Below are 26,969 nucleotides of genomic sequence, written 5' to 3'. Positions count from 1 at the left end.
GGAAGGTGATGTTAAGCCCTTGGGCTGGAATTCTGGACAGAAAACATTATTGCCTTCTCTTCTCAAAGAATATCAGAAATGCTGAAGGTGGAAACTGAGCATTTCATGTGGAATTGGTTAGCCTCTTGTTTGATAATCACAGAGATATTTTATATTTAGGCTATCTGGACTATTTCTAGCAAGAAAAACAATATATGAAATTTAAGTATGCCAATGTGGATGATTAAATAACTGGAGGTTTGTCTTCATGATAAAGACCTTACCAGTGCCTTGCCCAGAGAGAACACTTACAGAACGTTTGTTTAATTGTGTAGAGTATTTGGATGGAGAGAAGAGAATGTTGTAGGAAATATTTCATTTGAAGCGATGTATTGAGCCAAGGCAAGAAGCCAGTTGCTATAAAATAATAAATAAGCCTATTTATTCTATTATGATTCTTCCTGAAACATAAAAAGCATTCTTGTTCTATATTACAACTGCAGGCTATTCAGGGTGGAAATGATAACTGTGACACCAACGAATCAGAAGAACGTACTACTTCAGAAACTAAAGAGAGAATACCAAAGCAGGACATGCATCCAGTGTGTGAAAAAGAAGCTCAGCAGGACCTCAGTCTAGAGGAGGAGAAAAGCACCAAGCCTGGGGCAGTTGTGCAGGCAGGAGAATGTTCTCAGGAGCTGTCCCCAGAAACCAGTTCTGATTCCCCACTGGAAGATAAAACCCAGGACTTTGCAGAATGCATTTCTGAGTCATCACTTTCTGGTCCCAATTCTTTGGTTCCTATGGATTTCCTAGAGGCTCAGGTAACCACTCAGAATCTCCAACTGCAGATAAAAGAGATATCAAATGAAAATTTGAGATTACTTCATGTCATAGAGGAACGGGACAAAAATGTTGAAATTTTGCTAAGCGAAATAAAAGAGTTAGATTCAAGACTCAATTTACAGGAAGTACAACTAACTACCAAGATTGAAACATGCAGAGAATTGGAGGAAACAGTTGAGGAACTTAAGAAAGAAAAATCCAATTTAATGGAAAAATTGGAATCCTTTTCTTGTGATAACCTGGAGTTCCACCAGAGAGTAGAAAGTTTGGAAGGCCTCAACTGTAGTTTAGAAATGGGCACAGCTAAATTGTCACATGAAGTTACTCAAGATAATGTAGCCAAGGTAAACGACCACTGGAGAGAGAGGTTTCTTGAAGTGGAAAATGAGCTGCAGAGGATCAAGTTGGAGAAAGGCAGCATTGAGCATCATGCCCACTCTGTGGAAGCTGACATAGAGAGAGTTCAAACAGAGAAGCTGCAATTAGAAAAAGACTATGAATCTAAGCAGCGAGTTATAAGCCATCTTGAGGAAGAACTCTCTGTGGTCACAAGTGAGAGAAACCGGCTTCATGGAGAATTAGATACTTTGTCAAAAGAACATAAAGAATTGGACTTGATGTCTGAAAAGATGAAGGAGAAAATTCGAGAGCTGGAATCTCATCAAGAGGAGTGTCTACAGCACATTGAGGTGGTGGGAGATGAGCTGAAGGACAAAACGCAGCTCCTTCAGAATTTGTCCTCAGATAATGCCCGCCTGCAGGAGCAGCTGCAGAGTTTGGAAAAGGACTCACACACACTGTCTTTGGGAAAAAGTGAGCTGGAAAACCAAATCGGACAATTGAATCATGAGAAAGACTTGCTTTTAAGGGACTCTGAAAGCCTAAAGACCAAGTTTCATGAATTGGAACAGGAAAAGCTGACCGTTGCCAAGGCCTTGGAGGCTGCAGTAATGGAAAAAGGCGAGGTCGCCATGAGGCTGAACTCAACGCAAGACGAGGTGCATCAGCTGAGAAGTGGCATTGAGAAACTGAGGGTCCGCATCGAAGCTGATGAGAAGAAGCAGCTCCACGTCTTAGAGAAACTGAAAGAAAGTGAGCGTAAGAATGATTCACTTCAGGATAAACTTGAGAATCTTGAAAGAGAATTGCAGATGGCAGAGGAAAACCAAGAGATGGTAATTCTTGATGCTGAGAATTCCAAAGCAGAGGTAGAGACCCTAAAAACACAAATAGAATTGACCACTGAACGCCTGAAAGCTTTAGAATCAAACCTTGTCGCAATACAGTCCGAAAAAGAAAATCTGACTAAGCAGCTACAAGAAAAACAAGGTCAGGTGTCTGAATTAGACACGTTACTCTCTTCATTAAAAAATCTATTAGAAGAAAAAGAGCAAGAAAATATGCAGACAAAAGAAGAATCTAAAGCTGCAGTGGAAATGCTTCAAACAGAATTGAAAGAGCTGAACGAGGAGGTGTCAGCCTTGTTTGATGACCAAGAAACCAGGGAGGTCAGAGTGCAGAGCCTGGGCTCCCCAGTGCAGGTGGTGCAGGAGCTGAGAAATAGCATTGAAAAGCTGAAAATCCACCTAGAAACTGATGAAAAGAAGCAGCAGGAAAGTAAGCATCATGCAGACTTGCTTAAGGATAGAGTTGAAAACCTTGAAAGAGAACTAGAGATGTCGAGAAAAAACCACGAGCGTGTGATTCTGGAGGCTGAGAACTCCAAAGCAGAGGTTGATACCCTAACAGCAAAAATAGAGGAGATGGCCCCAAATCTGAGAGATTTGGAATTAAATCTTGTCAATATGAGGTCAGAAAAAGAAAATCTGACAAAAGAATTAGAAAAAGAGCAAGGACGAGTATCTGAATTGGAAACATTAAATTCTTCATTTGAAAATCTACTGCAAGTAAGAGAGCAAGAGAAACTTCAGCTGAAAGAAGAATCTAAACTTGCTGAGGAGAGGCTTCAGGCTCAATTAAAAGAGCTAAAGGAGAAAGTGGCAGCCTTGTGTGATGACCAAGAGACCTGGAAGGCCAAACAACAGGATCTGAGTGGTCAAGTAGATTATCTTGAACATGAGAAGTCTAAGTTGCTGCAAAGCCTTGATGAGGCCAAAAGTAATTACACTATTTTGCAATCTTCTGTGAATGGCCTCATCCAAGAAGTCGAAGATGGCAAACAGAAACTCCAGAAGAAGGATGAAGAAATCCATGTACTCAAAAATCAAATCAAAGACCGAGAGCAGCTTGTCTCTAAACTGTCCCAAGTGGAAGGAGAGCAGCAAGTGTGGAAGAAGCAAAAAGCAGACCTGGAGAATCTGACGGTGGAATTGGAGCAAAAGATCCAAGGGCTGCGGTCCACAAATGACACTTTGCAGGAAACCTTCGATGCGCTGCAGACTTCTTACAAGGACCTGGAGAAAGAGCTTGAATTGACAAAAATGGAAAAAATATCCTTGGTTGAAAAAGTAAGTGACTTTATCTACATTTTCGTTTGTTGTCATGAGGGAGGGAAACCACTGGGTGAGTTGTATTTCCCTGTGGATGGTGCCTGCAGTATTGGACCAAACTTTGTAAAGGTCTTGAACTTGGGGGACATTGAGTTGGCTCCAGTAGTAGTGACTCTTTTGCTTTGGGACACATTTGTCTGGGACTATCTAAGGATTGGCCCAGGTTTGCAATATGGCACCTGGACATGGGAGAAGCTCTGGGTCATGCACAGGTCCTGGCTCATTACACTTCCCTTTCTCACAATGCATCAGAATAGTACCCTCCCATACCCAGGTGAGAATCTGCTATAAAGGGTATAACACATACTAGTTAGAAAGGATCCCCTTTGTCCCTGGGCTGCCTTTACTGCCTTTAGGAGAAAGACCTATTAGGATGGTGATATAATTGTTACAGCAGGACCTTCATGGCTCCCAGTGTGTGTCCTGGGGATTTTGTATTTTCAGTTCCCCTCTCTTGTATCTTCTCCTTTAGTCTCCTGTTATTTGTAAGCTGATGATTAAAGGGAAGATCTGCCATCAGGAGGCTCACTTACTAATGAAAAATTAAGTTTTTTGCCTTCTTTGCTTGCTTACTGATCTACCAAAGTGATTCCATCAAATCACATTTTTACTGGACAAATATTAAAGGAGAAAGGGTGTGTCCAGAAAATGTAATAACTTCATAACTTCATTTTCCAAGAATTTTAAGTGTTTGGGTGGCTAGCAAGAGATGGCGGTTCTGGTAGAGATGATTAGAAAAACTATAGCAGGCTGTTTCAACGTCAAGGAGCAGATGCAAACGAGAGCTTTAGCTGGCCGTGACTGATCAGAGCCATGTTTCTTGCAGAGCAGTATGGCATTGGAGGATTAGTAGAGATCCAAGAAATGATAAAAATCTAAGACACTGCCTCATACAGTAGTCTCTGAGGTGTAAGTTTAATTCAACTTAATGCCTTTATGAAGGATTTTAATACTGAGTAATATCTTTTGTTGTCATTCCTTTCCTTATTGTTGTCTTTTATTAAATCTTTGCTGAGAAGAAAAGGTAAGCTCCCCAGTGGGATTTGAGCATATTAATTGAGTAGATTAGTAAAAGGAGGCTTAGCTGGGTCCCATTTTCTTACCGAAGTCTGAAATGATGTCATGAATATGTTGTATGCGAGGGATTAATTTGATCAAAACAGAAAACCAAAAGCATGTCCTGATGAAAGATTAAATTCCAGGTGGACACTATGACTTTGAAGGAAACTGAGCTGCAGAGGGAAATACATGCGATGATGCAGAAAATGACGGGTTTGGAAGAAGAAGTCAGTGGGGAGAAAAACAGGCTCACTGAAGAATTAAATTTAATGTCGGAAGAAATAAAGAACAGCAAAGTAAGCTTCTCTGTGACAGATTGACAATTCACTGTGCACGCTCTTCTTGTTTGTTTTTGTAAGACCTTCTGTAATGTACCAAACTTTTTTAGCTTTTGAGAAAAATAACCCCACGCATATGTCACAATCGGGCTTGCAGTCATCTCCATCAGCCAGCACTGTCATGAGCCCAGGAGTCACGAGAGGCCTCTGAGCACGTGACCAGATCTGTCACGGAGCTCAAGTACTTTTTTTTTCATGGAAGGGGACTCTTGTACTGTATTAACTCACATCAGAAATAGATTTCACGCAGCTTTCAATCGGCCGCTTTCCTAGCCTGCCGCAGATCACAAGCCAAAATGTTGCTAGAGACAGATGCGCATACACTGATCTTGCTAAGAACTAACAAAATACCAGAAAGAAAGCTCAGTAAAATGTAAAGTTAGAGCAGTCTTAGATGCTATTTTTCTTAAAAATGTTTTTTTATTGATTTCAGAGAGATAAAAGGAGAGAGGTGGGAGAGAGAAACATCAATGAAGAGAGGGAATCATCAATTGCCTGCCTCCTGCATGCTCCCTACTGGGGACCTAGCTAGCAACCTGGGCATGTGTCCTGGAATCGAGCTGTGACTTCCTGGTTCAGGGGTCGTTGCTCAACCACTGAGCCACACCAACCGGTCGTGGATGCTATTTTAGAGCCGGGTGAATGTGGCAGATCTATAGCATCTGGGCTGCCACTCCTCACTGCTGTTCCCATAGCAGACACTGCTGATTCACGCTGCCTCCCTTCCTCCTCAGTTTCTTAACACTGAGTCCCAGGTAGCAGCCACTGTGCATGCAGGGCAGGCAGATGTAGGGAAACCCGCTTGCCACTCCCAGATGTCCATATATTCCTCATGCAGCTTCATCCCTAAGGAGTACTTAGGAAAGGATAGCAGAATGGAGTTGTGATTATGAACCTGAATAATCACAAAAAGTTGAAGTGACATTTGTAATAGCCTGTGTAAGAAAGAAGTTGAGGAAAGTTGTATTTTTCTTTAAAGTACTACATTCAAGCTAATGAAAATTTAAATCTTTTGGTGTTTAATCTCGGAAATTGACAAGGAATTTTCTGGCAATGCTGTGTAGAAGGAGTTCCTAACTGATGATAAGTTTGAGTATCGCATCTGCTGAAATCTTTGGCACTGAGCATCTTGGGACTATCCCAAGTATATTGTTATTCGTATTTCACTTATAGGTGTTTAACCTTAAGTGTATACAGGTGAGGGTGTTGGCTTGCTATTGCTTCATTCCCTCATTTTATTCATTCTATAAATGACAAGCACTGGTAAGGTTAGGGGATAGAATGTCGAACCGTTACCTCTCCTGTGCTGCTTGTACTCATAGAGCTTGCGGTCTAGACACACAATAAAGCATTAAATAGGAAACATGAAATAATTACAAACTGTTAAGTGCTATAAATGAAAGAAATAAGATTCTTTATTGTCGAACAATTGGGATTGGGCTGTGGGGGTAGGCAACAACCTAATTGAGATCGGGTGGTCAGAGAATGTTGCCTGTAGGATGAGGAGTCAGATCTGCAAAGAACCAGCTAGAGCATGGAACCTTCTGGGTCTCAGGAGCAGTATGGTAAAGTCTTTGTGTTTTTCAGAAATTGAAAGGAAGCCATTGTGGCTGAAATCAGATGGAAAATGATATGAGAAAAGATTAGGGAGGAAGGAAGGCCATGGTAAAGTGTTCGAATAAAGTCTGAAGTGACCAAATTCACGAGGCTGGCATTTAAAGGAAAGGTTTGGAGTGGATATATTCATTTGGCTAGTTCAGAATATAGGTCAGATTTCAGAATTACGGCAGTGATAGAAAATACAGACGAAGCCCAAAGATCCCCCAGTGTGCAGTGTGATTTGCGGGTGGAAGAACAAGCCGGGAAACAGAGGAGCCATGGTGAGGCCAACCAGGGGCGAGTCGTGTCCCAGCAGCCAAGAGTGGAGGCTCTCAAGGCAGAAGGGTCAGAGCCTCAGATCCTACTTACAGGTCAGATAGATGAGGACTTAAGTGTGTTCCTTGGATTTACAACGTGGAGGTGGACGATGCCATGAAAAGCTATTTCAGAAGGAGTTGGGATGAAACCAGGCTGGAGTGGGTTGAGTGAATAGGAGATGAGGCAGTGGACACAGTACGTATATAGACTCTATATACATTCATATGTATATAGAGGCAGCTCTGTTGGATCAGGCACAGGGGAGGCAGGTGCCTCCAGGGTTGTGGTTCTGCCTGTCCTGCACAGAGGAGAGGGGCTAAAGATAAAGAGTTCAGGTCATTTGGAAGGAAATTCTTAAAGTGATAGAACATGGAATCAAAGCTGGCCAAGGAAGAAAACTGTAAGTCTGGAATGTGAAGGTCGTCATGGTGGTGCTGTTGATGAGGTCAAGGAGTTACTGCAATGGAAACACTTAAATAAGCGAACCTGGTAGCCAGGAGGGTATAGTCTCAGAGTGGTTTAGTGGAAGTCAGGTTTCGGAGATTCTGTGGTCCCAATGGATGTGACCTAGGAGGTGGCTGGGCTAGAATGGGGGAAATTGTTACTGCAGATGAAATTGCAATTTAAAGTGAATACACTGCTAAGGATTATAGCATTATTCTGTATAGGTTTTTGTCTTGCCTATAAACTATTTTTTCCCCCTCAGTACTCAGTATTTCCTGAAGACGTATATCAAGGTTCTTAATTATTTTCCCGTGCTTGTATAACTTTATTCATTAGGGTCAATTGAAGGAATTCATGCTAGAAAATAGTGAATTGAAAAGGAGTTTGGATTGCCTACAAAAAGACCAGATGGAAAAGCAAGAGAAAATGAGAGAAGAAATAGCTGGATACCAGCTACAGCTCCAGGAAGCTGAAAAGAAACACCAAACTTTGCTTCTGGATACAAACAAACAGGTGATCCTCGGAGTTTGGTTAGTGGGGGAGCTGGAGAGTGTGTGTTGACCATGGAAGTGAATCATTTTTTTGCAAGAAGGTCAAAGTTCTGCATCATTATTATGCTGTATGACCTTAGGAAGGGTGCCATCATATTTTCCTCACTACCTTTCCCTCCATTACCTGCACATGTCTCATTCATAACTGATTTTTTAAAAAATACCTTTCCATCTCGGGGTAGAGTAGTAGGAGAGGCACAAAGACCATTGGTAATGGCCCTTGAAACAGCAGGTCTATTTTTAGTTCATTTTGCTTGCAATGTTTTTAGCTGAGCCTCGTGGCTAGGCTAAAGTAGTATTTTCTGCCCCAGCATGAAATGGAAATCCAGACCTATCGGGAGAAGTTGGCGTCTAAGGAAGCGTGTCTCGGCTCCCAAAAGGTGGAGATCGACCTCTTGAAGTCCAGTAAAGAGGAACTCAATAACTCTTTGAAAGCAGCCACCGAGCTTTTAGAGGAACTGAAGAGAACCAAGGTATGTTTACTCTTTTTTTTTATTAAATATATTTTTATTGATTACAGAGAGGAAGGGAGAGGGAGAGGGAGAGAGACATAGCTGAGAGAGAATCACTGATTGGCTGCGCCTCCTGCATACCCCACACTGGGGATTGAGCCCACAACCCAGGCATGAGCCATGACTGGGAATCAAACCATGACCCCCTGGTTCATAGGTTTACGCTCAACCACTGAGCCACACCAGCAGGGTAATATGTTCACTTCTCATTGCTTCATGACCTCGAATGGCTTATGCAGAATCACTGTGGTTTTAATGGTATTGAATTACGAGGTTTCATTTTAATTTTTGTGAAAAAGGTTTTTGCCGTTATAAATAATATCACTCATCAATTCTCTGCTGAGTTATTTTTAAAAGTCAGTGGATGGCCTACAGTCTCATGGCTTGTATGAACTTTATTCATTGCTCAGCGAACCCTCTCAAACTACTTCAAGACTTCTTGAGATGGAGGTGAAGGTTGTACCACTGACAGATTAGGGTGGGTTCCTAAGTAATAATTTGGTGGTAATTCCAAATTCTTGCTTAATGGGTCTCCAAGTTCATTGCTGTCATCAAACCCACTTTGGCAAAAGTGAGACAGGGCATTTGGTTAGGCATAGGTAGGTGTGCATTCTCCTCTTCCTCTCCACCCAGGGATCCTAAAGCTGTGTTCTTCAGAGACAAGGAGGTGAACCCTAGTCCCAGGGTTCTTAGACTGGAGGTGGCGCTTCAGGAATTCTACTTGTAAAGGGAGGCTGTTTTGATTTCTACAGATAATTTTCACAAAATGAATACCATTCAGAATGTATAATAATGAACCTGGATAATAAATATTGTCCCATAAAAGTCTTTACTGAAAGATGATTTAAATTTTAAAGATTATGGTAACTAATTGTATATTGAATATATTCAAACAGAAAACTAAATACACACTCATGCCTGGCTGGTGTAGCTCAGTGGTTGAGCATCGACCTATGAACCAGAAGGTCACGGTTTGATTCTGGGTCAGGGCACATGCCCGGTTGCGGCTCAATCCCCAGTAGAGGGCATGTAGGAGGCAGCTGCTCATTGATTCTCTGTCATCATTGATGTTTCTATCTCTGTCTCCCTCTCCACTCTGAAATAAAAATATATGTATTTTAAAAATTATACATACTCATAAAATTTAGAATAATGTTAATGTTCAATGATGTTCTGTTACAAAATGAGATATGTTCGTTTTAATAATGGAAAGATGTAGCTTCAGGTCTACTTTTTTATTCACTTTCTGCCTTTTTAATCTTTGACAGTTTTACTGTGGGGAATGTCTGTGTATGTACCATGTACAAAATGATACATTGTTGAGTCTATTCAGATCACATGTAATTTCAGTGAGGTACCAGTTGATAAGCATTGTTGAAATGGAATTAATCCATCTCCAATCCAATTAGGGTTGGATTCAGAAATAGAAAATTTCACAAGTGCAGATGAACTGCAACATGGCTAATACAAGATCTCAAGGTGAAATAACACAGAGAATTAAATTACTAGCAACATGATTATGGTGCTCAAGTTCTTTTATTTTAATAGTTTGGTTTGCCTTTATATATTCATGATCTCTTACCAGAAACTCTTAAAGCTAATTTGTTTTAGAATTATGCATTTTTTAGATATTACATAATACAATGCACATGCCACATATTATATAATATCCTAGCAGGCTCTCTGGTAATATTCATACCAATCCATATTTCTGTAGCAAAATGTGTGACTCTTCTCACAAAGTGGGATAAATAAAGATTAGAAATACTTCGGTATCCGGTTAAGTTTTGCCTCTAAATCATTTTCAGAGCTTTTTTTTAGGATGTTGCAATTGTGGTGAAGGAGCTTGAACTTGCATGCTGAGAAGTGCATGATGCCACAATTCTCCCACCATTCTATTCACTTTCTAGTTGAGCTACATATAAGATTTAAATTTGTATTGTGAGCCATAATGTTATTTAGCCTTCACTTGGTGTGACTAAGACAAATGCTATCTTAGGTATTGAAATTTTGCACCAGCAGGACATTACAAATGGGAACATAATTCTCAGAATTTTTGACCCACCATGAATATGTCCATGGACTCTTATCCCTGCCCCGTGTTGGATAAACACAGGCAGGGTGAGCCACTTAAGAGAACATTATCTTAGCACCATGCTCTATGCTTGCTGATGCTAAGATGGGAAGTGACAAAACCAGCGTCTATTGGGGAGACCTGGAAAACTGAGTAGAAAAGGTGAATTGTTTGATTCATCTCTAGATGTTTCAGTTTGAACATAATCTTAGATTTACAATATATGATTCTTAGTTATATCTCATGATTATTTTTCTGTGTGCTCACTAGAAGAAGTTGAAGGTTTTAAATTCAAGGTTTTGCTTTGTAGACGGACAATCTAAAATATGCCAGTCAGCTGAAGAAGGAAAAGGAGCGTGCCCAGGGGAAAATCAAGCTGTTGATCAAATCCTGTAAGCAGCTGGAAGAGGAAAAGGAGCTGCTGCAGAAAGAGCTGTCTCGCCTGGAAGATGCTGCGCTGGGGAAACGGAACTCAGGTGGGGTCAGCGGGGCATGGCCAGGCCAGCGCTCGCTGGTGTGTGTGCGCCAGGCTTGGTTTTAGCACTCTGTTTGTTACTGCCCGCTGATTCGCAGCAGATGTTTATTTCCAGTTTTTGAATGTTGTGCTCGGCTTGGGGTCATTCATAGGATTCAGAATGAACCCTGCATTTTGAAATAGGATGGTCACATCTGCTGTTCCATGAAACGTACAAAAGACTGGCAGCACTTTTTGCTAGCGAGCCATTCCAGGAAGAGTTTTCATGTGATGATGCCCATCTAAGTAGCTCCTACGTCACAGGCAGATTGGCCTCTGAGCTGGTGCTGGTAACTTACAAACAGCTGGTTCTGGTCGTCCTGGGTCCATCCCCATGGCTCTGCCACGTGGGAGGGTGGGAGGCTTATTTTTGGGTGTGGAGATAAAATAAAAAAGAAAAGACCACTTTTTTCCACTTATGCCCGAGGGGAATGCTGCTTACTGTGTGGAAAGATGATGGCGAGCATTGTATGCAGGGTGGGTCTTCCCGCTGAGAAGAATCCCAGAGCATATGGGGCTCCAAGGAGGTTTTCCAATGGCTTTAATGCATCTGTGGAGCTACAGGTTGCCCAAGACTCCCACTTCATAGCCTCCCCCAAGCTTTTGTCCATCAGACTCTCCTTTGCTTACAAATGGTTTTCAGAGCCTTTGGGACCTGCCTCCCAGAGCCGTCACAACTGGGACTTCATATTCTTTACCAGCTTAGGTTGTTTATTCATGTATGGTGGAAAGAATGGACAGGGATCATAAGGGATGTGCTAAATTAATCCATTTGCTCTCATATGAACAACTGCAAGAAAGTTTGATAGGCTGGAGGAAATACAAGCTTGAGATTTAGGTATGTAAGCTGTCCTAATAAGAATATTAACCTTGATGTGATCCCTCCCAAATGAGGGTTGTTTAAACTCTAAGAACATGTATAGATATATCTCCCCAATTTGTAAAAAAAATAAAAATAAAAAACACAAGCCCAAGGTTTTCTGCTTTATGATGTCCAGTGTCAACTAGAGGAATGTGAAGTGACGCAGTATGATTTCTGACAGGTCCTGTTGTGGATGCTAATGTAGATGAATTAAAGACCGAGGTGAAGGAACTGAAAGAAACCCTCGAAGAGAAAAGCAAGGAGGCAGAGGAGTATCTGGATAAGTACTGTGCGCTGCTTATAAGCTATGAGAAGTTGGAGAGAGCCAAAGAGATGCTAGAAACACAACAATCTCAACCTAATGTCCAAAGTTCTCCTTCGCCGAAGTCAGTTGTCCCAGGATCGTCTCCAGTCCCTTCTGTCACTGAAAAGCAGAAGTCGTCCGGCCAGAGTAAAGGTTCAGGCAAAAGGCAAAGGAACAGTGGGATTTGGGAGGATGGGGGAGGAGCAGCACCATCCACCCCAGACTCGTTTCCTAAGAGAAGCCGGAAGGCGATCTGCAGTGGCGCTCACCCTGCTGAGGACGCAGAAGATGCCGAGTTTGAGCTCGAGGGGCTTCCAGAAGTTGTAAAGAAAGGTACGGCATAGGTGTAGAACAAGATTATCTGTGTTCTTTTGAAAGTCCACAGGGCATTTCCCATGCAAAAGAGAAGCATTGAGTTTCAGGTTATTGTGCAACTGTACGAACAAAAGTTCAGAAGCGGTTGCCTACTTTTAAGGCATGTGTTTTCCTTTCTGTCATGAGACCAAATAGGACCTAGTTGCTCATGTCCCACTACAGAAACGGCTGGTCCATTTGCGGAGTGACTGGTTGAAAGCTGTTTGGAATTTGATATTCCTGTGCTGGAAAGTCCCCAACTCTAGGACACCCTCCTAGCTTTCCTGTCTGTAGTCAAGGGCTGGAGGATGGGCCTGCAGATGCTGCCCCCCTGGCTGAAGCCATGTACCACCTTTTTACTTTTTTTTTTTTTTTTTTTACTCCTTACCCGAGGATATTTTTTCATTGATTTCTTTTTTTTAGAGAGAGAGAGAGTGGAAGAGAAGAGAAGAAACAGAGAGAGAAACATTGATGTGAGAGAGACACATCAATTGTTTGCCTCCCATACACACACTGACTGGGGCCAGGGATCAAGCCTACAACTGAGATAGGACCCTTTGACTCTTCAGTCCTCAGGCCGATGCTCTACTTACTGAGCCAAACCAGCAAGGGCAAGGCTTTTTTTTTTTGTTTTGTTTTGTTTTTTTAAGTTGTCCTCCAAGTGTGGCCCAGGGAGGGGGAACTGTTGTTACTGGTTCATGACCTCCCCCCCTCCCCCAACAAAACAAAATACAAAAAACCTCCAATGTACAGAAATCAAGAGTAAGAGTTTCAAGTTTTCATAGCAGTTTGACATTGTCACAACATCCAAGCACATAATCATTTCTCTATTGATTCATTCTTACTATATCATACAACAACAGTGTCATTCCATAGAAATTACACACCCCAACTCCCACCCCCCCAAATTATCAAAACTGATTCTTTGCCATAGATGGGTTGAGAAGCACTGTTCTAAGTAACTCTAGCCCTTAGGATATCTAATTCCAAAAAAAGTGATAAATCTCCTCCTTCTTACTGGTTTTTATTTGTAGTTTAAGGGTTAAAAACAAACCAAATCAAAAGTTGCTTTAGTTTAGTTTAGTTTAGTCAGTGCCACTCCATAGTGTGTGTGATGATCCTGTCCATTAGTGTCCTTGGGTAAGCTTTCTCTTGTCATCACAAGTCACATGGGGTCCTTCTGTGGAAGGAGGGGATGTTTACAGAGTGAGATTGAAATCCCGCTTAGCAAGGTCAGATCTCTGCCCCTCCTGGTCTTCACCCGAGGGCAGTCGCCTCAAGTAGCTGTAGCGTTTTACACTTCCCTCCAGAAACAACAACTGGCCTTTTGGTTTTTATTTTTCTTTCCATTTACCCTCTTCCTCCCCACCCCCTTTAATCCAAATTTTACAGGAGGGATTACCTGGTGTGTTCTTTCGATCTTAGAAAAACACAAGAATAGAGATCCTCATAGAAGAATATTTTATGTTTTCCCCTTCTTTTTCCATTGTGGTTTTTTATGTTTCTAATAAGAGAAAACCTGTTAGTTAGTTAGTTAGTTAGTTAGTTAGTTATTCAGTGTGACGACTCCCAGGGTAACTGAGAAGTTAATCTCTGTTCTCTGTGGCTAAGAGAAAGCGTTTATCTGTTAAATGTGACCTAGTGCATATCTTTTCCATTATGGATAGAATTGGACCTAGCAGTGTTGACAGGCAGCTTTTTTGTCCTTAGGGTTTGCTGATATCCCAACGGGAAAGACAAGTCCCTATGTCCTGCGAAGAACAACCATGGCAACTAGGACCAGCCCCCGCCTTGCTGCCCAGAAGTCAACTCCATCCCCATCCAATATCCACAAAGAGAACCAGACCGAGGCCTCCAAACCAACAGCTGGTGGCAGCAGATCACAAAAGGTAAACGCCTGTGAACAAGTATCTGCCTTTTGAAATCTAGCAAATGACAGTGCTCCCCGGGCGAGGGTTTGACACTGTGCCCACTGAGCTCTTAAAATTCAGGGTTGAGGAGGAAAGGTCTGAAACTTCTTTCACTCGTTCAAGTCTGTATTAGAAAAAATGTCATTTTGTGCAAGGATTTCCCCTCCTCCATCAGTTACCCCCATTCCTTCCTCTCCCCCCCCCCTCTCACATTTAGATTTAACTTTTGGGTGCTGGTAACAACAAAACACTGCAGAGAGCATACTGCGATAGGCCCTGGCTCTCCAGTGACCGTAACAGCTTTTCCGTAAAGCAACCAGTGCTCTAAAGAGTGAAGCTTCCGAGCTGGACCAAAGCTGTCACCTGTAAGATGCTCCAGGAGTCGGGCCTAGGTCCTGGCGGGGCCACGGCTGGCTGGCAGCTGCTCCTTCCTCGGTGCACACGAATGTCCGTCCTGCTGGCCCCACATTCAGGGGAGCAAGTGAAGTGTTTGGCTCCTAAAGCAGCAAATCATGACGAGGCAGGAAGTACCCAGACTCCCATTATGTGATGCCAGTCCACTTTATTGTAATTGCCTGCTTGAAAATCTGCCTTCTCAATTGCAAAGTGAGTTCTGTAAGCTTCTTTTTTAAAAAAAAAATGTTTTTATTGATTTCAGAGAGGAAGGGAGAAGGATAAAGAGATAGAAACATCAATGATGAGAGAGAATCCTTGATGGGCTGCCTCCTGCATGCCCCCTACTGGGGATCGAGCCTGCAACCTGGGCAGGTGCCCTTGATCGGAATCGAACTCAGGACCCGCTGAGCCACACCAGCTAGGGCTGTGAGGTTATTGATTATGTTCATGCTTTCCCAGTGTCCCATGTCTAATGCAGCATCTCACATTCAACAGATGTGTGTTGAGTGGGTGGAGCTGTTGCTGATGTCCTGAAGGGACTGCAATAATAAATAGAGGTTTAAAGGTGTGCTAGGAAATCATCTCATGAAATCACCATGCGGGTCACTTTTCCTCCTCTGATGAGGAAGTAGTGATGGTCCAGCAGTTTGCGTGTGGAGTTCAGACTTATCTTGGAAAACAGGCTTTGCACACTAGGGGGCCTGCTCTCCACACTGCTGTTGAATTGCTGAGTGCAAAGTCGTAACCATGGTTTCCTGCAGCTCTGCGACCCGTGTGTTCGCTACAGGCGGCGGGAGGCACCAGCGGTTATGAATTGCTAAGCAATTTTGTGCACGTGTGCAAATGAATGGGGGGAGTCCCTCTTGAGAGGAGGTTATAGGAGACTTTGTGATTAGATGCAAACTTCAAAACCCAGCCTGCTGAATTTTAATTTAATTCGGTATTTTCCGAGTCGCCTTATAAAATGCTTGCCTCATCTGTTAAGCATATTTCATTATTCAGCTTGAAAAATATAGAGCAAGGCATCATTTTTCTAAAGCGGCTGCTCAGAAACCCAGGATTACAAGCCTTCACCTGAAGTGACTGGCTTGAGTTTTGAGCGAGATGACTCCCTAGGTCATTTATCAGGGCCCTCAGTGACATCTGACAAGTTCAGAGGGGAAGGTTAGGTGAGGGTCAGTCTCTCTTATGTCTCTGGATGAATAAACCCAGGCGCTCCTCGTTTGCTGGGGGCCAGGGAGCCTGACGTATGCGGACTTGATCTGAACCTGGGGTTGGTCGGTGCCGGTGGATGGGCCACTGAACTGTGGAGGATGGTGAAGCGTCACCGCAGCATCAGTCAGTCACCACTTTAGTGGGACTTTGAGTTTTTTTCCTTCTAATGAGGTCCCTTTTCACCGAGCCGTCCGCATCCTCGCCCTCTCCCCCTCTGGCTGCAGACATAGCTTGTAAGACAGTCAGGGTTTCTGTGCCCTTAGGAGTTTAAGTACTTGGTGAATTTGACCTCATCTCATTATTCACAATCTGAGGCTAACTGACCAACATGAGGATCAAATCCATGGTTTAAAATGATCACGGACTCTAATTTCTTCAACCCAGTATCAGAGAAATTGAACCTAGAGGTGGGGGAAGTCCAGGGATGGACCTTGGCTATTAAACTGGGGGTAAGAAAGAATTTTATTAGCTCAGAAAAGAGAATCAATGTGATCTCTCTCTCTCTCTCTCTCTCTTCCTCTCTTTCTCTCTCTTCCATGATGGACCTAGAAATTTGATTCTCCTGCATCTGATGGGTTCAAGGGAAATGCCTGCCTTTTATATCACTTTCTACTTTTAAAAAAAGTACCATAAAACTCTGTTTTCCCTTCAACTTTCCATGACGGTGATTTTCCACTGAGCCCTGGTCCTGGCCCTTCAGGGCTGCTGCTCCTTTTACGTGTCCTGCACAGAATCTGAGGTCGGGGCGAGCTTTCCAGGGATTTGATCTGTTGGCCAGATTTGCTGTGTTCTGTAATGAAAAGTATTTAGCTGCCTTTTAAAGCCACATACTTCCTATGGAAAGAATATAAATGGAGACACAATTTCCATTCTTCTTACTGCTGCAGAGGGAGGTCCCTGGTGGCCACCGCACAGGAAGTGACTGTCGCTGAGCTGCTTCTCGGTCGGTGCTGGGCACGCGTGGCCCTTGTCAGGGCCGGTCCTCGTTTTTTTTAAAGATCTTCCTACCTGACTCTCCCACTCCTACCTTAACTTCGGTTAAGTGGAGTTTTTGTGCATGTCAGCTGTCTTGTTCCTCTTTTTCTTCGACACCCCCCCCCTCCCCCCGCCCGCTTCCATCTTCTTTCGATACTGTGTAACCCTCAAAAAAAGTCTTGACTCTGCTTGGCTTCTAAGTCTCATATTTTCTGAGATCCTTCTGGCTTTTAAAAGGCCAGTCATCAGAACGAAGATTTACTATCACCAGACGTGATTATTAGATGGCTGCCCTTCACCTCTAATCCAAATCCAATATGGAAGGCAAACAATGATGCAGGGAGCAGGAGAAAAGTGCCGTTATATGAGGAATAGGTGGTGGGTCATTGAAATGTTGTAGATAAAGCTTATACCCTGTGGAGGTGGTCTTTCTCATTTGGATTATACTCATTTGAATAACAGAAGTGGTTCAGAGGGTAAACGGAAGCTGGTTTGGGTTCTCTGAGGTGTATATTGAGTGTTTGCCAGGTAGTCCAGCATATTGTGGGAACAAGGGATACGGAGGTAACGAGGACATAGTCTTTGCCCTCAGAGAGCTGCCCTCTGGGCTGATGGTGTCACACCGGCCTTGGGAGCACGTCTCTGCCCATCAGAGGCGTCAGGGACAGTTTGCAAGGCGACTCATCGGAGGTCACGTTTGACATCGTCCTAGCTGTTAGGTAGGGCCTGTTTTTAGGGAAGAAGAAGTGGTAACACTATGTACAACTCCTGGGGAAGAAGAATAGCCTTAAATCTGATGACAAAGGGATTTTTCATGCTGTAGAAATGTGATTGAAACTCTAACAAAGGTGCTTGTGTTGCAGGTCAAGGTTGCTCAGCAAAGCCCAGCGGATGCCGGCAGCACCTTCCGAGAACCCCCCGTGAGACCTCTCTCGGTCAGTAACCTTCCTGAGAGACGTTCGGCTGGCAGCCCCAGGGAGGGCCTGAGGTCCAAGCGAGGCCAGCTCGCCCCCAGTCCAGAAGCCGGTACCAAGCCCAACGAGAACTGCCGGGTCCAGTAAGAGACTTGTGTGTTAGGACCCTCGCCGGTGGCCGACAGGGGCTTGTCTGTGGTCAGGGACACGTCAGTGGGAAGAAAACAGTTCCTTGTCCATCTAACTACATTGGTCTCTTTGGATCCCCCGTTAGAAGTATTAGAAAAGTTTGGAAGCCCTGATCACCTTCCTCATTACACTCCTCTTTAGAGCTGGAAATTGTAGTGTAGAAGGAAGGCTTTTTGTAATGTTGCATTGAGTGGCAAGCACTATATCATATAACTTCTGTTTGTGTGTGGATTTTATACTAAAAAAATGCGAAACATTTTATATTTCCAATGAACAGCTCCCAGGAAAATGGAAACTTGCCTTAGCTGTTTCCTATGTTTAGTGTTGGGCATGAGATAGTTTCAGATGGAGAATTCCTTTGAGCTGAGTAAAATGAAGGAAAACCATGTTACATGTTCCTAAGGAAAACATGCTCACATATACACATATGGCTGTGTCCACCCTTCTCTTCCAATGTGTTTCCTAAACCTTTGCTTCTACAACATGTACATATTTGTGTGTGGTGGCGGTGGGAGCTGTATGTTTATTTCCAGGTGGCCTGGTTGCAGGCTCCTCAAAGATGTAATATTTCAAATTTTCTGTCATTGTGATGTTTTTTGTTTTTCTAAGACCGGTTTGATGTACATTCTCACAAACAGTGGTGTTATATTAAAATAAGGCTTTTTTTTCTTTCTAATAAAAAAATCACCTTTGTTTCTATCAAAATGATTCCTAAATATAAATGCATTATGAATATTGTGACCACTTCTTGCCAACTTCAAAATCCTCTTACAAAAGTGAAACTAGTCCAGCAAGTAATACTAGTGTATGTAGTGGGTAAACATACTCAGTTATAGTAAAAGGTGATTTGAAATATAGGCCATGAAGATTATATGGGAATGTACTGTGTCCAGCCAGTATCTACCATATTGTATGTCCCCATTAAATCATATCAGGATATGAGTATGTGGTATTTTTCAGCTCATTGTGATGACGGGTTTATTTAAAAAATATATTTTTATTGATTTTAGAGAGGAAGGGAGATAGAAACATCAGTGATGAGAGAGAATTATTGATCGGATGCCTCCTGCACACCCCACGCTGGGGACCAAGCCCTGACCATGAATTGAACTATGACCTGGTTCATAGGTCGATGCTCAACCACTGAGCCACGCCAGCTGGGCTGATGACAGGGTTTTGAAAATATGCAGGCATTATGAGCCATACCAAATCTAAAAACTTTGGACCGAGACCCTGTGTCCTTGAATCAGGGTAAAAAATTTTCCAGGACATGAGTTAGTAAAAGATCATTTGCTCTTGGCTTTCGGTTCAGATTGATGTATAAACCTTGACCAGTGTTCATTTGTATTTTAACCTCGTCCTTTGCAAGGTGGCCACTGTTGGATAATGCTGCTGTGATACTAAACTGCTTGGTATTCATGTACTGAAAGCTGATACCCTGACTTTCCTCCCGTTTCTCCAATTGCTCGAGGTTGTGGTCCGGTGCAGTGTCCTTATCACAAATCACCCCGAGGCTGCCATGTGTTCAAGGGCATGACCCTGAGCAGACCTCCCTGGGGCCAGCCCATCAGCTTTGTTGGCTGTCCTCAGTGACTGGAAGATTCCACTCAGAAGGGCTGGATGAGTCGTCCTGTGGGTCCTTGAAAGCCTCTTCACCTTTTCCTGGGTGGGCCGGAGCTGCGGCTCCTTCCTCATTTCAGGGAATACTGGCGTGCCTGCCATTTTCCTGTTCATAACCCTATGAAGGGACAGCCAGGACATTGTTCTTTCCCTTGGCCTAACAGCACTCGTCGACTCGGAGCTGAGCTGCATGTAAGATGAAAAGTAAGGCCTGGCCAGTGTGGCTCAGTGGTTGAGCTTTGATCTATGAACCAGGAGGTCAGGGTTCGATTCCTGGTCAGGGGAACATGCCCGGGTTGCGCTTATTCCCCAGTGTGGGGTGTGCAGGAGGCAGCTGATCAATGATTCTCATCATTGATGTTTCTCTCGCTCTCCCTTCCTCTATGAAATCAATTTAAAAAATAGTGTTTTTTAAAAAAAAACAAAAGTATGCTACAGTCCCAGCTCTGAAATACCTCATAAACAGTCGATTCACAAATAAGATCCCAGCTGACAAATCTATGAGGAAATAGACCAAGCCCAGAAGTCTAGGAATTGAGTTCCCATCTGCACTATGTGGGGGTTGGCTGAGATGATTCTTTTGTCTTGAATATTCTGTAGGCATTGAGATGGCTGTGTTTTGGGGTATTATCAAGAGTCCAAAGGGACTGCATCCTCAACAAGATGGGAATAAAACCCCACATTTTAACATAGTCTGATTTCCTAAGAGTCACCCCTCCACCTCTGCACACGTGAGAACCTTTGAGACCTATTTGTGGTTTTTCTCATTTGATGCCGATCTATTTTGTTGGAACCACAGTATCATTTTCACACATTTGTTTGGACCTGGAAGGATGTCAGGGCACATCTTCCCAGGGCCCCCTCACTCTAGGAAGGGAGATGTATTCTACTTCCCAACAGTTTGAATCCACAAAGATGCCTAACTGCTCTTAGCATGACTCAGGCCATAGATCTCCAGTTCTTCCAGAGTCATCCAGACTGTGTCTGTACATCTTCAAATTAATTTAAATGAGAAGATAAACTATGGTCAATTATTATTTTTTAAATACAGTTTTATTGATTTCAGAGAGGATGGGAGAGGGAGAGATAGAAGCATCAATGATGAGAGAGAATCATTGACTGGCTGCCTTCTACACAGCCCCTACTAGGAATTGAGCCCACAACCCAGGCATGTGCCCTGACCAGGAACCCAATCGTGACTTCTTGATTCATAGGTCACCACTCAACCCCTGAGCCATGCCAGTCGGGCCTCTGGTCAATTATTTTAAGTCAGAAGTTGTACTAATCATTGGCTTCTATTTTATATTTCTCTTCTGTGGCTGAGAAAGGGGGTAAATGATTTCTTGGAGGACGCTAAGTGCTGGAGTAGGTAATTGAGGATCGTTAAACTCTGCTCTCCCTCCCACTTCTGTTCCCATCATAGCATAGAGGAAGGAGCGCTGCTGGGTCCACTGACGAGAGAGAACAGAACTTGGAGTACATCAGGACACCCAGGCTGTTCTCATTAGAAAAGTCTGAGGGCCTCAAGCTAGCATCCTACCTCCCGCAAGAGCCAGGTATCTAATGCCACCACTCACCTGCGTTGTGGCTCAACTCAAGACACTGTGTGCAGAGTTATAGACATTTGCTAAAGCGGTTTCACATGTTGCTCAAACCTTTCACCTTTGCCTCTAATGGAGACATTAGGCTCTCCATTGTGTAGGCTGGGATGAGGTAAGAAACACAGAACTGACTCATATGTCTGGGGACACCGTGTTAATAATTATAATGTATCTCACAACAATTTTGCAAAATAGAGATTATCTTCATTGGATAAAAGCTGGGATAGGGTCAGAGTTACAGTACAGATATTCAGGTGACAGAAGGATTTCTACTTTTCTCTGTGCAGTGCAGACCTCAAGTCTAGGGTGATGGCATCTGACTGTGTTACCTTATATTACAATTTTAAACATAAAATTATAACTACTAATTTAATGCATAAGCATTATTTACTTTAAATAAATCCTTTTAAAGAGTGTTTTAGAAAACCTTGCAAAATCAAAACGATTTGTAAGGCTTTGGATATGAAAGTTTAGTATAAAAGTAGACATTTAATATATATATATATATATATATATCAGAAAGAAAGGGAAAGGGAGAGAGAAACATCCATGATGAGAAAGAATCATTGATCAGCTGCCTCCTGAACGCCCCTTACTGGGCATCGAGCCTGCAACGAGGACATGTGCCCTGACCAGGAATCAAACTGTGACCTCCTGGTTCATAGATCGATGCTCAACCATTGAACCACACCAGCTGGGCTGATACTGAATAATCTTGTGAAATGGGTCCTATTTTAGCACTCAAGAAGAGACCCAAAGAAGTTACTAAGTTTGTGGCTCTAGTCTTCATCCCCAGTCCACAGCTCCTCGACTGTTACCACTAAACCCCCAGGGGAGAGAAAATGGATCCAGGGCCCAGGAAGCCAGACAGCAATTTGACAAGTTCTTTTAGAATCCCATTCTGAACCCAGTGGGAAAACTTTCCTTCTTTTCGAGCCTTGGACAACTCCACACCTAAGGAAAATGTGCTTTATTTAACTTCATTTAACCCTTTGACATCGTGTTTGGGTTTCCAGCCAGAGTTCCTCTGTTGTGACGGTAGAAAATTTCCCTTCTTTTGCTCTTCCCCAATGCCCCTTTTACAAGCAGGTTGGAAAATAGCAGCTTTCCATAGACGTTTTAGCAAAACACTGGGATACTCCTGAGTTTTAAACGTGAACAGATACTGCGAATGGAATTGCAGCTGTGTTATCTAACAGCACTTGCTGGCTGGGAGCCCACCCGCTCCTGCTGGACATTGGGCAGTCCCTACGAGGGTGTTCCTTGTCCGGGATACCACCTGCTGGTTGCTTGAATGGTCACCTTGGACTGAGGCCGGCAGTGGGTCCTGAGGTGCCCTGTGTTAGCCCCCAATGCTTGGTCTCCTCTGTGCTATTTAGGGCAGCCTATCTCGCATGCCTACACGGTGGGCTGTGGGCACTTCCCTTCGAAGCACAGACACGTGGGGAAGGAAAGAAGTGCCCTGCTGTGATTTGTACTCAGGTGTTTCTTTCTGAAACAGCCACATTCGGAGCAGATAAGTGAGCTGCCTCAGTACATTCAGAAGTGGGCATTCACCTAGGAGACGATCGGGCTTCTTCCATGTGGGTAGACCAGATGATTACAGACGTGCTTTTAACATATTTTAATGGAAGAACTAATAAATGGAGGAGACCCATCATGCCTAGAACTTAAAACAAGTTTTTATTGAGAAGATTTACTTTACATTCCACTTACCAATCTGTTGTGAAAACCAGAAGCCCAAATTAGCATCCTAAGCCTTGTCCAACATGTATAACAAAATTAGATTTTTTTTTCCTCCCTGGAGGTTGTCATAAACTCATTCAAGGAGAGAATATGTTGCTTTGTAAGAGTCACACTGATTTCCCAAATGTGACATAGACTGTAGTCAATAAAGACTTACTTTTTAACCAAATTCACTCAATTTTTTTGTTTTGTTAATCCTCACCGGAGGATATTTTTCCCATTGATTTTTATAGAGAGTGGAAGGGAGGGATGAGGGGAGAGAGAAACATGGATGTAAGAGAAACACAATTGGTTGCCTCCTGCATGTTCTGGGGATGGAACCTGCACTGCAATCCATATACATGTCCTTGACTGGGAATTGAACCTCCGACCCTTCAGTATGTGGGCTGATGCTCTAACTGCTGAGCAACACTGCCAGGGTCCAAATTCACTCAATTTTTAAAAATTATTATCCACAGACAGAACATTTTGGTTGCTGTGGTAGAGATGATTGCCTACCCAACTGTCATTCCTACTTTCTTTCTTGCCATTAAAACCCATTTTTGTCCAGGCAGCATTTGCTCAAGAAACATGGCCCTATCACCAGAGAAGGCACATACTTAGCATAAGCCAGTTGTGGTCACACCATTCTCTGGTTTTGATGACCACCTGCAGTAGCCAATGCTGAGACCAAAGAGAAAGCATTTCCAAAAAACAGGGTGTCCGATCAGAAAGATGGGTGTTTGTTAAGCCTCTGGACCAACCGTGGACTTCTTGTCTTATCAAAAAATACACCATTATTTTTTTAAAGCAACTTTCATTTGGAAATTCTGTTACTTCACCCACAACCTTCTTGATTCAATTGCAGAGTCTGTTCTCTGCTTTTTTGTTGTTGTTAGTTGACAACTACACTCTGTACATTTCCTTTGAGTTTGACCTGCTACCTGAGCAAGAGAGCCCTTTGAAACCAATTTGCTTAATAATCTTTCTTTCTCTGTCGTGAAAAGCCATTCTGCTTAAATGCGTACAGGGCATCGTCTGAAACCCAAGTTACACAAGGGGAGACATGAAGAAAGTATGTAATTTTCTAATGACTCCTGATGCACTCCTTGAGGTCAGTCATTATTCTGCCTATTGTGATTTTCTAAACATCAGGTAATTTATAATAGCTACCAGTCCAAAATCAAATGGCTTTTAGAGCATCCACCTTTTCTATTTTAACAATACGGTTTGATGAGCTAGGTTTTCTTTATCACTTTGAAGATGAAGAAGTTGAGATCCTGAATAAGAAATCATTTTCTCTGCATCCCCCACTATGCCCTAAAACCTAGTCACCCACACATCTCTTTACATTTCCATAGCTTCTCTTTTTCACATCTGATCTCTCCAAATAGCACTTACCCTAAAATTCTTTGTAAGCTTGGGAGTCCCTAACACAGTGCCCTGTGTGGAGAAAGCTTCAGTAAATAGTTATTAATCGATCTATAGTTGAATGATTAAAAAAGCAGAACTATAATTGCTCATGGATTTCTTTTCCAGTTGGAAAAATTAAGAATGTAATTGTGGTCTTAGATTGTTATAAAAAGAAGAAAACTCCGAGTTAAATAGTGTTATTTCTAAGGCTGCCATAGCCATGATCACCTCGCCAAACGTTTTTTCACTCTACTTCAGACTGAACATCAAGTCTGTCCAGATTGAGGGTCTATAGTGCCTTAACCCACCATTCCTACTCCTGCTTCCAAACTATTTCTCACCATTCCTTGGGGGCGGTCCTGACCCCTAGTTCTACTGAATCCTCCAGGGCCCAGGTACGCCTGCCTTTTCTGTGCAGTCTTCCCTGACCATACTCCCTGGCCCTCACCTCCTCCTGGGAATAACGGCCTCTCTGGTTGGCACTCAATCACAGCAATGGAACATTTGCTATGCTCTTATGTATATTCCTGTTTCCTCATCTGAATTTGAGGATTCCCTGGGGACAGTTGAGTGTTTTATGCCTTTAAAAAAAAATCTTTATTGTTGAAAGCATTACACACAAACTCCCCCCCCCCCCCCCCTACCCTAAGCAAAATAAGCCTGCCCTATGCCTTTTTATTCTCCTAGGCCAGTGGTCGGCAAACTGGCCCCTTGAGTGTGGCTCTTCCACAAAATACCACGTGCAGGTGCTCACGTACAGTGCAATTGAAACTTCGTGGCCACACTCAGGGGGCCAAAGAGCCGCATGTGCCTCGCGAGCCGCAGTTTGCCGACCACTGTCCTAGGCCCTTACAGGCCACGCCTACAAGGACTTACTGATGATTGGCACCTGGATGGCAGTTGCCCTCCCTTCTATCAGCACGTGGAGGGGTGAGGACTGGCCAGGTGCACTGACTTCTCAGCCTTAGCCCTGGCTGGTACTAAGAGCCATCCTCTTGGGCTTTTGACAAAACAAGACCAAATGGTTCTTAATAAGCAATCAAATCTTCGCCCACAGCTGTTTCAACTGATGGACTGGGTGAGTGTCTTATGGGAACTTTCCACGTGATTAATCGCTGCCTCGGAGTCCACAGAGCTAGTCCCGTTATCCAAGAGATTGGGGCACTTTTCTCTCATCAGTTGGCTCACCGTTTACTCCTGGTCCAGCTAATTTTCCATCTTGCTCCAAGATAAATAAAGATGGCCTATAGTTCAAGGATCTCATCGCCGAAAGGTCAAGAGATGGAAGCCCAGGAGGTTTGTATGCACTTCATCTTTTCCCTTTTAATAAGGTGACCTTACTGGGCTCCCCAAGTACAGTACAACCTAATGTATCTGTTCCTCCTTGCTTGGAATTGGTGAAAATGTCTTATGTACTTCAGATCTCCGTCTGTCTGCCTTGTCAGGGAGGAACAGGTTCCCAAAGGAATGTTAAAAGGTGTGTCCGGTCTCAGGAGGAATGTTTCACCTATTTAACGTTTGAACTTATTTTTTAACATCCCCTTTTTCGACTTACATGAGCTTTCCTCCCTTTCCTCAATGGTGGTTTTCTCTCGGCCTCAAACCTACCTTCCTTTGTGATGCCGCTGCGGGCACTCTGGAATCCATATAACGCTTTGCTCTCTGATTCCCTGATGGCTTTCGGGTCGTGGGTGCTCGAGAAACCTGGAGAGTTGGAGGCAGGAGTCAGCGGTTCTCAACCTGTGGGTCGTGAACAATGAAAATACATCCTGCATATCAGATATTTACATTACGATTCATAACAGTAGCAAAATTACAGTTATGAAGTAGCAACAAAAATAATTTTATGGTTGGGGGTCACCACAACATGAGGAACTGTATTAGAGGGTCGCGGCATTAGGAAGGTTGAGAACCACTGGCTGCTGGCCTCCTCCCGTCATCACCCTTCGGCTCACTCTTTGCTCTGGCCCTGGCACTTCATTTCAGTAGCAGCATCGGGGTTCAGTTCAGCATTTTCCCAATAGGCACCAGCCTCATCACACTCCCTCAGAGCCCCAGCCCCAGCCGGGCCTTCCCCAGGTTCTCTCATTCTAGTAATTTTCACGCTCCCCTCTGTTCCTTTGGCCTTAAGCAGGGCAGCTGCTTATTGCAGCTACAGCCTCTGTGACTCCTTGGGTTCTTATTTTCTTTTTTCTTCTCTTTCAGTTCTAGGACACTTAATGAACAATACTTGATTAAATTCACTCTGTTTAAATAACTGGTGTCATTTCTGTCCCTTGATTGGACCCTGCCTGACAAGATGACAGAGGTGGTTTTATGTGTTTGGTGGTAATACAACTAATTTTAAATAAATTCTTTAACCTATATTTTTCACCATTTAAAATTTCCACCAAATGTGTTGGAATGCATGACATGTTCCAGAAACCATTGTTCTCTCCACCAAAACGTACTGACTGGGCTTTCTGCTAATACTTCAGGACTTAAAAAAACAACACCACTACAAATATCCATTCCCAGCAAGTGAGAATCGATACTGTTCTGTGTTGCCCTGTGCCCCCAGATCCCAGAAAGAGGGGCGTATCCAAGTCAGCCCCACTCTTGTGACTCCTTGCAAGTCCCAGGAGGGAGCAACACATGCTGCCCCAAGACTTGTCTCCCCCAGGAGGCTGAGGGTCATGGGCTGTTCCTGCTCCTGGCAGCTGGAGGAGAAGCCGGCGGGGGGGTGGGGGGGTGGGGGGGGGGGCGGG

General features: G+C 43.5%; 1 protein-coding gene across 2 annotated transcripts in view; it reads left to right on the top strand.

The window, feature by feature from the left end:
• Window positions 1-18,576, top strand: part of CENPF (centromere protein F) — a 47,761-nt gene extending 29,185 nt beyond the window's left edge. For both annotated transcript variants that reach the window (XM_070396188.1, XM_070396187.1), the window contains exons 13-20: window positions 483-3,293; window positions 4,538-4,690; window positions 7,430-7,606; window positions 7,956-8,117; window positions 10,541-10,706; window positions 11,788-12,243; window positions 13,975-14,153; window positions 17,624-18,576. In XM_070396188.1, the coding sequence (XP_070252289.1) occupies window positions 483-3,293; window positions 4,538-4,690; window positions 7,430-7,606; window positions 7,956-8,117; window positions 10,541-10,706; window positions 11,788-12,243; window positions 13,975-14,153; window positions 17,624-17,821 (4,302 nt within the window). In that variant the 3' untranslated portion in view covers window positions 17,822-18,576. The remainder of the gene's footprint in view (window positions 1-482; window positions 3,294-4,537; window positions 4,691-7,429; window positions 7,607-7,955; window positions 8,118-10,540; window positions 10,707-11,787; window positions 12,244-13,974; window positions 14,154-17,623) is intronic.
• The last annotated feature ends 8,393 nt before the right edge of the window (window positions 18,577-26,969 follow it).

The sequence above is a fragment of the Myotis yumanensis genome, unplaced genomic scaffold (assembly GCF_028538775.1).
Source record: "Myotis yumanensis isolate MYYU_CA2020_CCGP unplaced genomic scaffold, mMyoYum1.0.hap1 SCAF_17, whole genome shotgun sequence".
Taxonomy (NCBI): Eukaryota; Metazoa; Chordata; class Mammalia; order Chiroptera; family Vespertilionidae; genus Myotis; species Myotis yumanensis.
Note: the sequence above shows the minus strand (reverse complement) of the source record. Positions and strands in the feature narration are given on the sequence as shown.